General features: G+C 45.7%; 1 protein-coding gene across 2 annotated transcripts in view; it reads left to right on the plus strand.

The window, feature by feature from the left end:
• Positions 1 to 5,118: 5,118 nt before the first annotated feature.
• Positions 5,119 to 17,384, plus strand: part of ADPGK (ADP dependent glucokinase) — a 32,338-nt gene continuing 20,072 nt past the window's right edge. For both annotated transcript variants that reach the window (XM_040227405.1, XM_040227406.1), the window contains exons 1-3: positions 5,119 to 5,430; positions 13,110 to 13,335; positions 16,798 to 16,860. In XM_040227405.1, the coding sequence (XP_040083339.1) occupies positions 5,198 to 5,430; positions 13,110 to 13,335; positions 16,798 to 16,860 (522 nt within the window). In that variant the 5' untranslated portion in view covers positions 5,119 to 5,197. The remainder of the gene's footprint in view (positions 5,431 to 13,109; positions 13,336 to 16,797; positions 16,861 to 17,384) is intronic.

Genomic DNA, 17,384 nt, shown 5'->3' on the forward strand with positions numbered 1-17,384 from the left:
GCAGAGGAACACCAAGCAGGAGGGCCTGTACACACAAAAACGCTGCACAGGCAGTGTTTGTCTATTTTTAAAAATATTTATATACGTATTTGGCTGTGTTGGGTCTTAGTTGAGGCGCATGGATCTTCACTGCGGTGTGAGGGCTTTCTGGTTGTGGTGCATGGGGTCAGTAACTGCAGCACAGGGGCCTAGTCGCCCCACGGCATGTAGAATCTTAGTTCCCTGACCAGGGATCAAACCCGAGCCCCCTGCACTGGAAAGCAGATTCTTAACCCCTAGACCACCAGGGAAATCCCCAGGCAGTATTCCAGGGAGCCTGAGATGTCCAGAGAGCACCATGGGACCAGCCCGTGCTTCCCCTGCCTGCTGACTAGTTTGCCCTGTGAAGCTCTTGGGTCCCTGCCAGACAGAAGCACTGCACCTCCCGCTTTCCCCCGCTCAGCACCCTCTCCGAGCAATTCACCCTCAAGTGTAAACGTAGGACCACTGCACCGTTACATCCCCACACACTAAGAAGCTCCCAATCCATGCAGCAAGTTTTGGTCACTGGCAAGGAACCAGCACACCTCTCTCCACTGCTTTGCTGCCACCATTCTTGTCACCCAGCTCCTGTGCCTCCAAGGGTGCTGCCTCGCCCCATGTAGCAGCCCAGCCTCTGTTTTGCTGGTTTCCTCCTGATGCAGCTTAGGGAGGAGGATGTCTGACACCCTGAGAGCTCTGGCTCCAGACACAAAGCCTGCTCTTTTCAGATCCCAGAACCCTTTATTTCTTCTTTTTTGTCTCCTGGGAGTTTTCTATAACCATCAAAGCTGTGCTCTGATGCTGGCCTTTGGTTGTGACCTGTGTTGGGTGATGTCCCCGGTATCAGCAAAGGCCTTGACACAGTATGGACTTCAGTGAGCACCTTGGATCAAACCCTAGAGGCTTGAAATGATGGGAAAAGTGGGTTATCCCAGCTTTCATGAGGCCTGTTTGGTCCTACTTTAGTTTCTATTCCAAATGTGGGAACAATCTTGCTTCTTAAAACCTTTCAGGTCACATGGGTTGTGTGTTGACTGGTGTTTATGTCAAGGCTAAAGACTGTGCACGTGTTAGTTGCTCAGTCGTGTTCAACTCTTTGCGACCCCATGGACTGCAGTCCTCCAGGCTCCTCTGTCCATGGGATTGTCCAGGCAAGAACACTGGAGTGGGTTGTCATTCCCTTCTCCAGGGGATCTTCCCAACCCAGGGATCAAACCAGGTCTCCCACATTGTAGGCAGAGTCTTTACCCTCTGAGCCATCAAGGAAGACCTTGCCTTAAGCTAATCTGGGACTGCCAGGACTCTGCTAACTCCTTATATAAATATGGGATCTGCCCCTTGGCCTTCCAGGTCAGGGTCTTGGGTGGGACACCTGTAGCTTCCATCTGCCTCTGAATTTTCTGAAATAAAGTTGCTTTTCGCTCTCACTTCAAGGTCCTCAGAGAGATAACCAATAACAAAGGCCATGTCTGGAAGCAATTTGGGTTAGGGGATGGGTGCCTTGAGGCTTGTACAGTCCTTTTCAGTTTGTTCAGAACTGGGCAGCCCCACCTATCCACTTAGGGCTGTTTTGTATAACTGCCCCCAGAAATCTAACTTCAAGAGAAACAATTGGCTTGTAAAGCATTCCAGAGTCATTAAACAGATCGATGATCAAAATCTGAAATGACTATTGCTCACTAATGAAATCTTTCAAGAGGAACTGTAGTGCCAAGAACACTGAATGCCTGCCCCCTGAGCCCCTAGTGAGGAGTAGAAGGAATCAAGGTCCCTGTGACTGTTATGAGACCAGAAGCCCCAACAAGCTCCACCATGACAGGCAATGCTCACTCATATTCTTCAATTCCTGCAGCTCCTGCCTCTAATTCTCAGTTAGAATTAGATGAGCACCATGTCCAACCCCATCACCACCCACAATGCGAACTGACATTGGACCACCAACCAATAGGAGCCACAGAGCATCTATCTCTAGCTTGCTGCAGTTGCCCACAGAGTACCAGCACCCTGTTTGGACTTTTTTTTTTAGCTGCACCTTGTGGAATGTGGGATCTTAGTTCTCCAATCAGGGATCCAATCCAAGCCCCCTGCATTGTGAAGCTCAGAGTCTTAACCACTGAACTGCCAAGGAAGTCCCGTTTGGACTTTTACAGGAGAAATCAACTTCCGTTTTGTTCAAGCTGCTGTTGTTTGTTACCAGCCTGGGTTCTTGAACTCTTTAATCTACAGAAATTAATAAGAGGCCAGACAAGAAATTCAGGCAAGGCTTTACTGGAACTCATGATATAGCACAAGGCAGTGAAAACAAGTAACAGATGTCTTTGCTGGCTCTCTAAGGGAGGACGAGTGAGCTGGTCCCTTAAGGGGGGTGAGGGTAAGGGTGGATTGGTGGGTCTGGTTGGAAGGTTGGCTCAGGTTGTTTGCCCACCCTCTTTGTGGTGGGTGCTCTGTGCAGGGATCACATTCAGTACTCTGATTTGGCTCCCAGCACCTCAGAAGTGGCAGCTGGCAAAGGGGAGGAGAATGGAAGATGGTTGGATTGGGAGTTTGGGATTAGCAGATGCAAACTGTTGTATATAAGATGGATAAACAACAAGGCCCTACTGTATAGCACAGGGAACTATATTCAATATCCTGAGGTAAGCCATAATGGAAAAGAATATGAAAAAGAATGTACATATTATGTATGTATAACTGAGTCCCTTTGCTGTGTATGAGTAATTAATACAGCACTGTAATTCAACTACAATTCAATTAAAAAAACGGTGAGGGGGGTGGGGTGCTTCCCTGGTGGTTCAGCCGGTAAAGAATCTGTCTGCAATTTAGGAGACCTGGATTCAATCCCTGGGTAGGGAAGATCCCCTGGGGAAGGGAATGGCTACCCACTCCAGTATTCTTGCCTGGGAAATGCCATGGACAGAGGAGCCTGGCAGGCTACAATTCATGGAGTTACAGAGTCAGCCACCACTGAGCAACTAACACTCACTTTCAATAAAAAATATGTTTTAAAAAATTAATTAAATTTAAAACAAGAAGTGGCAGTTGTGTTTTAGCCTTTTTGTATCTTATTGTTCATAATTTGCCTGACTCCCCATGTATGCAGTTATTTTTAGTCCCTCACAGTTTCTTTGTATTCTATTTCTCCAGGAGGAGGGGAGGAGACATTTCCCAGATTCCAGCCTGTCTCAGCTTTGCCTCTATGAGTAAACCTCAAATTCTAGTATGATATATTTGAAAGTTGCTAATAGAGTAGATCTTAAAAGTCCTACAAGAAAAAAAAAGAAAATTGTTATGTAGGTGATAAATGTTCCCTAAACTTTTTGTGGTAATCATTGCACAAAATGTATGTGTAATACACCTTAAACTTGTACAATGTTATGTGCCAGTTATATCTCAATAAAACTAGAGGAGGGAAAAGTTCTGGCAGGCCTAGGAAAAAGCAGAAGAATTCAGTACAAAGTGCTGGCAGCTGAGCAAGTCTCCTGGGAGCCAGAAGGGAAGGCCCCAGGTGGCTTTCTCTTTACATCACTTTTCCTCTTTCTCTAAGCTTGTTTGCTCCATGGTCTTCCCACAGTTCAGCTTCCTCAGCTACGCCCCCCCCCCCCCCCCGCCCAAAACTCCACCTTGGGAATATATTTAACTGGGCCTATCTAATCTTCAACGTTAGGTGACCTTGCAGGTCCACAACCCAAACCGACTAGCTACAGACTCTCGACTCTTGGCTCAAATTCTCAGTGGAGAGACGTGCTCTCTGGCCAGTCAGTGAATTTACTGCTTTTGAATTACGTGCTGGTTCAGTCACTTACAGGGTGGTAGGAAAACCTGCTCACTGGGGGTCACGAGGGGGAGCAGTTTCTCTGGGAACTAACTGGCATGTCTCCCTGAGGTGAGAGAAGGGGCAGGTAACTCTAGTGAAGACGGCTTCACACAGATCTCACTGGCTTCTTTCTTTTCTGTAATAGCCCAGATCGCTTCCTATGTGAACATCTCCTTTGAAAGGGATGTTATGGTCAGGTGGGCTGGGTGGGGTGAGACAGGGAGGGTAGATGACCAGGATGGGGAAATGCTGGGGGAAATGAAGCCAATGCCCAAGATCAATGCTAGAGAAATAAAGAACCACTGCCAAGTCCAAAGGTCAGGAGCAGAGTGGAAAATCGGACGCAGAGCCAAGGTCAGGAGCCAGCAGAACTGGAAAAATGGAAATCATCCAGGAACAAGACCAGGCCTGGCAAGACTACTGCTGAGAAGGAGCTGGCAGCAAGCCTCGCTTCACTGGCTCTCAACCGAGGCTCACACACAGAAGAGTCATAGTGAAGACAGAGTCTGCTGGGTTTAAGTCATGTTACCAAGGGAGAAGAGGAGAAACCAGGGTTTCTTAATGCAGGTCCAGAGCCCCTTGTGTTGTACACAAGATTGTGTGCATTTGTGCATGTTCTGAGGTTGTTAAAGGGAACAGCGTCCCCAAAGGGTTATTTTAAGGTTCGAAGCTGATCATCCAGCGAGAACAATCCCTGCGGACTCCTCTTAGTCTCGGCAAACGCCCTCAAGCAGCTGCAGGTCTCGGTCACCCTCCAAAGGGACAGAATCCCCCTGCCACTCGTGTTCCCAAGGGCTCACAAGCAGCGCTGCTGCCATCGTATTCCTCCGGGGAGCGCCAAGCCCCGGGTCTGAAAGAGGATGAGTTTAGCTAACAATGGAGGATGGACAGACGGGCAGACGGACCGATTAAAACAGGGGGAGTGTGATTTGTGCCCCTCTGAGGAACTGCGGGTTCAGCTCAAATGGGAACACCGACCGGCTCAAAGACTGACATGAGGTTTACCCGCTTCTTCAAAATCGGTCTGGCTCATCCTACTAGGAAAACAAACGGATCCTTGCCTCTCTATTTTTGGGTACGGATGGAGTTCTGGGAAAAGGTACAGCGCCTGGACAGGCATCATGGCCTTTGTCCAACCTCCCTCAGAGACTCAAAACCGCGCGCGCCCCCAAGAGCTAAGATTCGGACCAAGGAAGAGGAGTCTCCGCCCCTCTCTATCGCCCCGCCGCGCCCCGCCCATCCGAGGGACCACGACGCGCCGGCGTGACGTGGCGCGCGAGTCTGCGTCGGCGCGTGCTGAGCCCGGAAGAGGCGCGGGCCGGGCCGGGAGGTGTTCTCCGCTCCTTCCCCGCCTCTGTCTCCATGGCGTTGTGGCGCGGCTCCGCGTACGCTGGCTTCCTGGCGCTCGCGGTGGGCTGCGTCTTCCTGCTGGAGCCGCAGCTGCCGGGGTCGGTCCTGCGCTCGCTGTGGAGTTCGCTGCAGCTGGGGCCCGCGCCTGCGCCCCCAGGAGCCGGCTCCCCTGAGGGCCGGCTGGCAGCCGCCTGGGATGCGCTCATCGTGCGGCCGGCCCGGCGTTGGCGCCGCGTGGCCGTGGGGTGAGTGCCTGCGGGGCCTGCCTCTCTGGGTGTCTCCAGGAGGTGCGGGCGCTCTGGGCCTCTGGAGGCCGCCTTGGCGGAGGTCAGACGGCTTGGGAGCTGGGAGGTAGAGCCGGCGTGGAAACAGGTTCCTAGAGGTCCCCCGGAGGGCCCTTGGTGCTGGTGTCCACACTACCTGCGTGGCGAGAAGCGTCGCACGTCTGGGACGAGCCCTATTTGTCACTGCTACCGGGACTCATCAGACTGCTTTTTCCTCTCTGCTGGCCCCTGCACCTTCCTCGTCTCTGTAGGACCAGCCCCTGCTAAGTCGCTTCAGTCGTGTCCGACTCTGTGTGACCCCATAGACGGCAGCCCACCAGGCTCCCCCGTCCCTGGGATTCTCCAGGCAAGAACACTGGAGTGGGTTGCCATTTCCTTCTCCAATGCATGAAAGTGAAAAGTGAAAGTGAAGTCACTCAGTCCTGTCCGACTCTTAGCGACCCCATGGACTGCAGCCCACCAGGCTCCTCCATCCATAGGATTTTCCAGGCAAGAGTACTGGAGTGGGGTGCCATTGCCTTCTCTGGGACCAGCCCCTAGAACCAGCCTAATAGCCCCTTGGAAATCCCGCTCAGCCTGACTCCGTAAAGTTCAAGTCGCTTTCATTCCAATCTCTGCTCTTCTGGCAGTTATTCCTTTGCAGTCAGAAATGCTTGGTCTTTCCATTTCAGTGGCACCCTCTTGCTTCTGAACTACTTGAAGGTGTGGTCTCTGTCTTTAGCTGCTGAGTTTCTTTATGCCTTGTTTTTGCTTCCTTAATGCCATAGTCTGGAGACCACCACTCTACTGAAACTTCTCTCTCAAAGCTTATCTAAGCCTCGTGGGTTTTCATAATCAGCTTCCACTTTTAGTCTTCACTGTCAGCTCTCTGCAGCCTTCCACACATTAAGCATGCTTTCTCCTTGAAACTCTTTTCTTCCCCAGATTTCAGTGACATTGCAATTTTAGGATTCTTCCAAATCACAGTGCCTCCTTTCTTTATATTCTCCTCTCGCGTGTAAGTAAATTATTCTCTCTACGAATTTTAGTTCTTGCCTAAGTTCAACTTGAATATCTTGCCACAAAAGCAGATCTTCTACCAAGTACGCTACTAGTTCTGTGAATATTGGGACCACAAAGGGTAAGATAAAGAAGAGTTATCATGAAGATTAAATTATCTTTGTTATTTAGCATAGTGTTGGCTTTAAAGAGCAGACAGCTAATGTTAGGTAGTACTTATATATATATGTTACCATTTTTATTGTTTCTTCATGTGTATCTTCTTTTAACTCTTCTTTCAAGTTCAGGCACTTTCACCTGTATCCTTATCAGCTTAGTTGTCCTCCCTGGTTTTGTGTCTTCAGTCAATTCATGGGCTTTCCAGGTGGCGCAGTGGTAAAGAATCTGCCTACCAATGCAGGAAATGCGAGAGACCGATCCCTGGGTTGGGTAGATTCCCTGGAGCTGTTCTTGCTTGGCAAATCCCATGGACAGAGGAACCTGGTGCCCATGGGATTGCAAAGAGTCAGACACTACTGAGCACACACGTTCAATAAATATTCATTAACTACATGGTATGTGGCAGGTCCATGCTAAGTTCTAAGAATCCGGGGATGGATGAAGCAAGGTCCCAGCCTCATTTTTTGGAAACAAATATATTCATTATTGTATTCGTTCACTCAGGCTGCCATAACAGAGGACCACAGACTGGTGGCTTAAACAGCAAAAATTTATTTTCTTGCAGTTCTCCAGGCTGATAATCCAAGAGGAAGTCCTCTCTTTCAGGCTTGCAAATGGCTGCCTTCTCACTGTGTACTCACGTGGCCTTATTCATGAGCACTTCCGGTGTCTCTTCCTCTTCTTAAGCTGACAGTAGTCCTATTGGGTAATGGCTGCATACACGCGTACTCAGTCATGTCTGACTCTTTGTGACCCCAGGGGCTGTAGCTCACCAGTCTCCTCTGTCCAGGCAAGAAGACTGACTTGCCATTTCCTGCTCCAAGGCATCTTCCCAACTCAGGGATTGAACCCTCAGCTCCTTTGTCTCCAGCTCTGGCAGGCAGGTTTTTGTTTTTTTTTTAACCACTGCAACACCTGGGATGGAGAAGGCAATGGCACCCCACTCCAGTACTCTTGCCTGGAAAATCCCATGGACAGAGTAGCCTGGAAGGCTGCAGTCCATGGGGTCGATGAGGGTCGGACACGACTGAGCGACTTCACTTTCACTTTTCACTTTCCTGCATTGGAGAAGGAAATGGCAACCCACTCCAGTGTTCTTACCTGGAGAATTCCAGGGACGGGGGAGCCTGATGGGCTGCCGTCTATGGGATCGCACAGAGTCGGACACGACTGAAGTGACTTAGCAGTAGCGGTAGCAGCACCACCTGGGAATCCTGGATAATGGCCTCATTTAACCTCAATTACTTCCTTAAATCGTCCCTATCTCCACATTTGGTCACATTTGTGGTCAGGGCTTCAATATGAATGGGAGGGTGGGGTGGGAGAGAGGGACATAATGCTGTCCATAACAATTTTAAAAAGTGCTTTCTTGTGTCCCAGAGAATAACTAGTAATTCTTCCCAGGATGAGGTTTCAAGAGAAGCTCCATCTACAAGCTCACAATCCATTTACTATTGCTATATCACACATTACCCCACGACTTAGCTTAAACCAATGGTCATTTTATTCCATGATTCTGAGGTTCAGTTGGGCTCGGCTAGGCGATTCTTATTTGGAGTTTCGTGCAGTTTCAGGCAGATGATGGCTGGGCCTGGGATCATGTCAAGGTGTTGATTGTTGTTGTCAGCTGTGACCTAAGTCGTGGTTTTACCTGAACACATACAGGTGGTTTCTCTTTGTAACTGTTTAGCTTTCTCACCGCAGGATGACTGGATTAGGGGAAGGAATTCCCCAAGAGGATAAGGCAGTACCATTAATGCCTTTTATGACCTAACCTTAGAAGCACACAGTGTCACTTCTCCCGTAGGCTCAGGTCCAAATGATTTTGAGGAGACGGGACAGAGAACATACCTGGGAGGGAGGGACGTCAGCGTCTCATTGTAAAATGAACACGTGGGACGGGACATCTTGTGGCCACCTCGGAAAATATATTCTGCTACAGTGACTTGCATGGGTCAGGCCCTGGAGAAAAAAAGAATTTATCCACAAGAAGCCTGGGGAATCAGCCCACCTGGGAAGAGAGAACCAAATGTGAAAAGGTATTTGGCTTGTTTGGCAATAGCAGATTGGTCCTTTGTTTAGGGCAAGGACTTTATGGTAGATGTCGAGATGAATCTGAAAGGAGCCTTATGTGTCTGTGTGGGTGATGGGAAAACCATAAAAGTTTATAAGCAGGTACAGTCCATGGGGTCACAAAGAGCTGGACATAACTGAGCATGAATGGGCGTGCACACACACAAATGATGCTGAGTCCTTTTCACAGACTTAACTGGAGGAATGGAAAATTTGAGCAGTGGTTCTGACCTATTTGACTGCTTCACATTATTTTTGTGGGTAACAGACTAATAAAGAGGAAAGTCTTGAGACCCTGACACTAGCTATGAAGCCATAGAGCTTTGTCTTGTTTGGCATTGGTGCTAAACAGGTGAGATTTGACAAGCGGTTAGATGTGGTAGAGTAAATAGAGGCAGTTCCAAGTGACACGTTCTTAGTATTGGGGATATTATAACTTCGTGTAGGCAGATACAGATATTGTCAAGCTTTCCTAGTGGCTTAGTGGTAAAGAACCCACCTGCAATGCAGAAGATGGGGGTTCAGTCCCTGGAGAAGGAAATGACAGCCCACTCCAGTATACTTGCCTGGGAAATCCCGTGGACAGAGGAGCCTGGTGGGCTACAGTCCATGGGGTCGCACAAGAGTCAGACACAGCTTAGCATATATACTGATTTGCCCATGATCTCACAGCTTTCAAATGCCAGAGGTGCAGCTTGAACCTGTCTGTGGCTCTGTGTGCCACATTGTTGCCATGAAGAGAGATTAAGAAAGGAACAAGTATGTGGTGAAAGGTAACCCGTTTGGTTTCAGAGGGGAGAAATGTGCATTCCTATAGGATTATAGAGGAAGCTGAGCCCTCAGCTGCTGACAGCTAGAGGCTGTAGTTGAGGAGCATGGTCGCAGTTTGGAGACTCCAGCACCTAGGTTGAGGCCAGAGGCTAGACAGCATCACCCAGGAAGAGAACAAGAAGGGAAGGTAAATGGCAGGGGTGGGGGAGGGGTGGGCACTGCCATGTAAGGGCCTGATGGGAAAGGACCAGAGAAATAAAGGAGCGGTTTCAAGAAGATGGTCAATGGCAAGCCCACAGCCACATTTTTCTAAAATGTATGCTGCCTCCTCTGCTTCAGAATTGGGCTCTGGTCCTAAGACTTGTTGGGTGCATGATGAATCCCTCATTGTAGCACTCATTCTCCCTCACCTGCTTCACTCTGATCTTTGAAACCTGCCTTGCTCTTCTTGGACCATGTTCAGACTCTCCTAACTGGATAACCATTCCTGTTGTGTCCAGGCACAAGGTTAATCCCTTATTCTGTGTCTTTGCTTGTGCATGCTCCTTGTGGCTTTCAATATCAGATAAATCTGGGTTTGAATGTGGGCTCCTCCAGTCATGACCTTGGAATGTTAGTTAGCCCCCAGCCTTAGTTTTCTCAGCTGAAAGCAGTGATGACTACTTCCTGTCTTAGAATGTTTTGCAGATTGGTGTGGTCTTTCTGAAAATGCCTGCCTTCTCTGTCCAGAGCGTCATCCAGGGTGTGGCCCAAGGACTACTGATCCTGCCCTCTTGGGTTTCTCTTCTCTGTGGTTGTGTATCTTAGAGCGATTATGATTAGCTTCCATACTATCTCAGGCATAGTGTGAAAGCTGAGAAGAACCTTAGGAAACGTTTTACAGAAAGGAGGTGATAAGAACCACGGTCCTTGTCTTTAAGGAATTTACAGACTAGAAGAAACTATTCCTCTTTCCCACCCCAACCCCAAATCTCTGATAATATGCCTGGCAGCCCTGGCTCCCCGCGCCCTCTGCTAGCACAGCCACTTATGTAGGCATTCAGTGTCTGTTACCTCATTTTACCTTCTAGTTGTTTTATCTGTGTCTGTTTTCTCAAAACTCACATTGTAATCTTTGATACATTTCTGTGAAATTCTGCGTGTCAAATGAACATAATTTTTTCTTCTGTTTTTTTTGCTCCACCCTGACCACCCCCTACACATACACATACTTCTTTTCCCCATAAGTAGTATGCTTGTTTACATTTTAGTATGCTGTTGAATTGATGTAAGTGCAGAGAAAGATTCCTGTTCTGTTTGAAGCATTATAAAATATAACTAGAAAGCAGAGGTAAAAGTACTTTGTTTGGTATCTGGCACATAGTAGGGTACAGTGATTTTATTTTAATAGCTACCAAGTAAATTTTTTTCCCAAGATTTTCCTCTTTAGTATTCATGGCATGATTAGGTGGGGGATGGAAAATATTCCTATGGTAGTTATATTGTTTAAACTCAAAATTAGTTTGGTTGGGTTTCATCTTGTGCTGCTTGTTTTTTGTAACTGGAACTTTCTCCATTCTCATCTTTAAGAAATCAAATTACTTAAGTTCTCAGGAGAACTAGATACGGAAGTGATGTGTTCATTGACGTCTGTTTTGAAGTCATTATTTCCAAATATGGGTACATCCCTTGGAACCTGAACGTTTGCTATGCAGACTCAGGACCCAAATCCATTTAGATACATTTATTTTAGGTAGGACTGCTTCATGGAAATAATGTCCCACACTATCCAACCTTTCACTGTGTGAACATTGGGAGCCTTCTGGAGCCTGAGAGCCAGGGATACCTGTATTCCTTTTAAGCTTCTACCCTTCAGACATCTAATGTGATGTCCAGTAGAAATAAAGGACACTCCGTGTGAGGTGCCGTGGAGACCAGTTTACAAGGTGTGTGGTTCGCATCATGTAAGGCTGTGAAAGGAATATCTTAGATGAGTGAGAACCTGCCACGTGCGTGTCAGTGTGTTTTATGTGCTTTGTATGGTAGGCAGACTCACTCTTAGGTTATACTTCCCAGTTGACCAGAGTAATTATGTATGACTTCAAAAGAATAAGACCATTGGAGTATTTAAATGCTGTGTGGTAGGCAAAAACCTTTTCAAAAATGTGGGATTCATGGAGAAGAGTTAATAATAGAATCTTAATGAGAATGTAGTCAGTTTTGTGTTGTGAGGAGGGCTGTGTCTCTTCCAGCCCTTGTAAACCTCCCTTGAGTGATGTAAATAATATCTAACCCACATGAGGACCTTTTAAGAATTATTTGTTCAGTTCTAAAAGTAATGTATGCTTATCAATATTAAAAATACATCTGATGAAAAATAAAATTCCTCTCCCTTCCTGCAGTCTCTTTCCTCATCTTTAGAGCTGGCCACCAATAATGATTTGGTGATCAAGAGACTTTTTAAAGGAGACTAGAAGGGAGACATTGTGGTTATATATTATACACCAGAATCCAATCCATTAGGCCTTCTTGATTGATGAATTTACCTTCTGTTTTCATGAAAAGTGAAAATGAAGTCACTCAGTTGTGTCCGACTCTTTGTGACCCCATGGACTGTCAGGCTCCTCCATCCATGGGATTTTCCAGGCAAGGATACTGGAGTGGGCTGCCATTCCCTTCTCCAGGGGATCTTCCCGACCCAGACTGTTTACCATCTGAGCTACCAGGGAAGCACACAACTTCTGGTTTCATAACTACTTGGAACTAACGTGGAAGGGAAGCCACCCTTGTCGCCCAAAACCGTTTCATTTGGTCATCCGACCCCACTGGCCGGGATGGCAGAGGCAGGAATAAAGGTGCCCGGGGACCTCATCTACCTGCCCAAAGTATTTGGAACTTGTTTTTTAAGAGTTGGCTTTTGGAAAACACACACACACACAAAACCACTGAAAATGTAAGCCACAACTTCTCCATGCATGCATGGCAGAGGTGGGGCCACTTTAAAGTTCATGATGAACACCTGCCAAGTGTTGAGTTGTTACAAGGCTGCAGGTGCACTTAAGTCTTTAAGCCATCACTCAGCTCTCAGTTTCACCTGGAAGTAGTCAGTGTATTTTACCACCAACCTCAGCTGTCTTTTGAGGGAAGGTGGCTTTTGACCAAAACTTTTACTTTGCTTACTCTGTAGCAAGCAGTGTTCCTAAACATGTATTATCTTAGTCTTCACAACGGCCCTATGAGTTAAATACTCATATTACACGATTTTAGAGAGGAGGAAACTGAAGACAAAGAAATTAAAGTGACTTTCCCAGGTCACACAGCCAGGGTGAATCCAGACAGTTTGGCTCTGCCATCATTTTCTCAGAAATAGTATATTTGTGTTATGATACTTTGTTCTGGAATGCTGAGCACCTGTCTTCTCTCTTTGTAATGAGTGTAAAAGTTTACCAAGCTATTGCCAGGATAAGACATACATGTCCAGATAAAGTAATCCTCCTTCCACCATATGCTATTTGCCTTCCAGGCCAGGTTTCAGATCCACTACCTCTGTTTCCCTGTTTGAACACAGGCCTCTGAAACATTTCCCTGTTGTTAAATGCAAAGCTGTTGCCCCAGTGCTTCTGTTTGTCTCTCACCATCTCTTCCTTCCTTCCTTCCAGTGTCAATGCATGTGTAGACGTAGTGCTGTCAGGGGTGAAGCTCTTGCAGGCGCTTGGCTTGAGTCCTGGGAAGGGGAAAGATCACAGCGAGCTGCATTCAAGGAATGATCTAGAAGAAGCCTTCGTTCACTTCATGGGGAAGGGAGCAGCTGCTGAACGCTTCTTCAGTGATAAGGAAGCTTTCCATGACATCGCCCAGGTTGCATCAGAGTTCCCAGAAGCCCAGGTCTGTTCTCCAGTGGTAAATTAAGGTAGGGTGGGAAAAGATACTTTTTATGGTTTCTAGAAGCAACCAAGCAACTCTTCTCCAGTTCGCCCATAGAGGGTGGTTGTTGGCAGTACAGTTCTGTAGTGTTTTTCTCTTTTTGGAAAAGTGTGTATCTGACCTTCCTTTAACTCCGCTGTTGCTAGTCATTTCAATTCAGCCAACATTAACGAGGCCTACTTACTAAAATTTTAGTCCTGAGTTACACATGAGATTGCTCTTCTTTCCTGTTACTCAGGTTTAAAGTAGGAAAATGTCTACTCCAGAGTTGTTTGGGTACTGCTTGGCTGATACCATGCAGTAATATTAATATGGCTCAGTTCTTCCTGAACCAAAAAAGGCCAAACCCACAGAGAAATAGTGACAGTGTCACTCCTCCTTTTCCCATATTGTAACAGTCAAAAATGTCTCCCAACATGTCAGATGTTCCCAGGGTCAGGGAGAGAAGGGATGCAAAATCACCCTGATTGAGAACCTCTGGTCTAGTTTGGTGGCTCTCTGACCTGAATGTGCATCAGAGTCATGTGGAAGGTATTGAAACACAGATTCCTGGGCCGCCCTTCCAGAGTTCTCATTAGTACTTGTGGGGTGGTTCCAGGAATTTACCCTTACAGCAAGTTTCCTGGTTATGTTGATGCTATTCTGAACACCTTGTTCTGAGAACCATTCGTCTACAGGGTAAAGATTGTCATAGATAGAACTTAGGAGTCTCCACACCCACCTGGTGTTCACGAACAAGGCTCTGGAGCCTGCATGGTCCAGACACTTCCTCAAGGCTCACACACCTCTTAAGGGCAGGATTTTGTTGTTTAAGCATCTCTCTTATGCCCACTGCATCTCATGAGCATCTCATCCCCAATTTTTACCTAAAATCTTCTCTTACTATCACCCCAGTCTGGGTGTACTTCTCACTTGGGGAGCTCTTAAAGTTTTTTTTATTCTTTGGAAGCCAGCCATTTGAACATTAGCAGTGGGCACAGGTATTTTCCAGCTGAGTTTCTCAAGGAGACAGCAAGCTGTTAAAACCTCAATTAGTCATTTTGATAGCTGAGTTTGGTAGTGAGATTCTGATCTTTTTTTTTTCCTTTCTATGCAGCATGGCTTGTGGGATCTCAGTTCCCCAATGGAATCCTAATCACTGGACCACCAGGGAACTCCCAAGATTCTATCTTTTATGAAATAGTCTTGAAAGTTCTAACAAGATGGCAAATCTACTGCTTAAAAGTCTTTAAGATCGTAGTAACTAAAACACCAATTTGCTTTCTTTTCTAGTCTCTTTGACCTTTTGTTTCATAATGCAAACATTTTTTCTACAGAAATTTTATCTATCTTTTACATCATCGAAATTATTTCTTAACATTGAAAAAAAAAAAAAAAAAAAAAGAAATTATTTCTTAACATTGTAAAACCTAAAATGTGTTCTTTATCTTCCACTAGTGTGACACTTCATTTGGTACCTTGTCAAACTCCCCTAAACTTATAAGGCAGATGGACTGATAAACAGCAGTTAATAATAACTATTATATGAAAACTCTAAAATCCATTACATGGAATCGTTTCCCCTGGGATTTTTAGTAAATTCTTCTAGCCATCAGAGTTAAATAAAAAACTAAGGTTAACATGTTAAAAGGCCAGATTTCAGCCTGTATATCACAAAGTTTCAAATTTATCTATAGAAAGCCATACTGTCTCATCTGAATCCAGTGATCTGTCAGCACAAAACTTGGTTGGACTAAAAGTGTTGTTGAGCATCTAGAATTGAGTTGTTTAGTCTGTGCCTCTACATGGGGCTAGGGACTAGAGAGGTAAGGCGATTGCATTCAGTCCTCCCAGACAGGGCTGTTGATGCAGTTTCTCAGCTTACATAATAGAGCATCAGCTTTATTTCCTATTATATGTCAGGTTTCCAGAGCATGTGAATCCATCCTTAGAACAAAAGAATACTAGAATTCTCTGCTCTTCTCCTTTAGTCCTCAGCTGAGAGATGTGGTGTATCTTCTTTTAGAACCCATTGCCTTTCCTGATGCATCAATGTGTGTTTCTTCCTTTCTGAAAATCTGCCAGCAGTTACTGAGCACTTGCTGTAAGAAGACAGTCCTTGCCCTGAAGGAGCTAGACATGTCCCCGGATGACACTAGCGCCAGAGGACAAGGGCTGTAGTGGAGGTCTGTTCTGAGTCTAGAGGTGGCGAGTAGCAAAGGATCCGTAATCCTTTCTAGAAGGAGGATTGAGGAGATGGAGGTGACCATAGGGAAAGGGCAACAGAAAGCAGTACAGAAGAGGTGACGTTACAGCTGATACTTGAAAAGTGATCCCTGACCAGTGAATGAGAAAGGGGAGGCATCCTGGTCAAAGCAGCAGCGTGTACTTAAAGGCATAGACACAGAGAGGAAGGCAGACTTAGAGAGCTATAGACAGGTAGAAGCAGAACGGAAAGCAGGGAACAGATAAAGACCCGTGTACTTCACTTAGAGTTGGATTTTAAAACTGATTGAAGAAGATACATGTATCCCAGTGTTTACAGCCACGTTATTTATAGTAGCCAGGATAAGGAAGCAACCGTAAGTGTCCATCAACAGGTAAAGACGTGCGTGTGCACATGCCCGCATGTAATAGAATATTAGCCATAAAAAAGAATGAGATTTTGCCATTGTAGCAACATGAATGGACTTAGAGGGTATTATGCTTAGTGAAATAGTGTCCGAGAAAGACAAATACTATATGATATCACTTAGACATGTGGAATCTAAAAAATACAACAAACGAGTGAATATAACAAAAAAGAAACAGACTCACAGATAAAGAGAACAAACTAGTGGTTATCAGTGAGGAGAGGAAAAGGGGGAAGGGGCAATATAGGAGTAGGGGATTAAGAGGTACAAACTGTTAGGTATAAAATAAGCTACAGGGATATATCGCACAATATGGGGAATATAGAAAATATTTTATAATAACTATAAATGGGATATAACTTTGAAAAGGTGTGAATCACTACATTGTATCACTGTAACATATATCAAATATAAGGAAAAAAAATTGAGAGTTGGATTTTAGATCATTGTAGTATCGAATGATTTTCAGGAGGAGACTGATATAGTTGTACACTCATTTTAGAAGGATCACAGTGCAGAAGATAAAGTCTGTCCATACTTGTATATCCTTTTGTTTCTACAGTTAAGGCAATTATACTGTTTCCCAAATGTAGCAATTTGTTGTTTTTTTCCACCTTTCCTTATAACTCATTGTCTCCTCATCTGTGGAGTTAATGTTTTTATTAACCCCATCTGTGTGTACTTGTTGTAAAGTCACCTCAGATTTTTGGGGGGGAAAAACTGGAGTATAATTAAATAAATCAAAACATTATTAAGCTTGATTAGCACGGTTATGTTAAAAACTGCCTAATAACCTTGAACTGTCTTACAGCACTATGTAGGAGGAAATGCAGCTTTAATTGGACAGAAGCTTGCAGCCAACTCCGATTTAAAGGTAAGTCACATTCCCAGATTAAAACCTATGCCCTTCACTAGTATTTCAGTAATTTTAGGGGCAATACTGAGTACCTGTCCATTCCTTGATTCAGCTTGCCTGGGATTCTCGTTAGGAATATAGTCATCGAAGGAGAGGAGTGGTAGCTAATGATTCCTGAGTGTTTGCTACATGCCTGATGTTGTCTCCAGTGTGTGACGTAGATGAACTCATTTAATCCCTGCAATAGCCTGTAGGGTCATAGATACTGTTGTTGGTACTGTTATTGTCGTGCTTTCTATGTGAAGCTTGAGGCATAGAGAGGTTTACAGCTAGAACAATTGTATTGAACAGATAGAACAGTTGTAACCTCAGACCCCAGAGTCCATGTCCTCGAGTACCTTACCACGTAGTCATTAAGAGCATGTGGGCTCTGGAGTCAGTGCCTGAGGCTGGGGATTGTGCAGTGATAAGAGAAGACTTAGTTGGCTAATTCTTGAGGCTGGATCCAGAGTGTTAAAAACAAAGGCCACTGGATGGGGGTT

This window comes from Oryx dammah, unplaced genomic scaffold (genome assembly GCF_014754425.2).
Source record: "Oryx dammah isolate SB20612 unplaced genomic scaffold, SCBI_Odam_1.1 HiC_scaffold_26, whole genome shotgun sequence".
In the NCBI taxonomy this organism is placed as follows: domain Eukaryota; kingdom Metazoa; phylum Chordata; class Mammalia; order Artiodactyla; family Bovidae; genus Oryx; species Oryx dammah.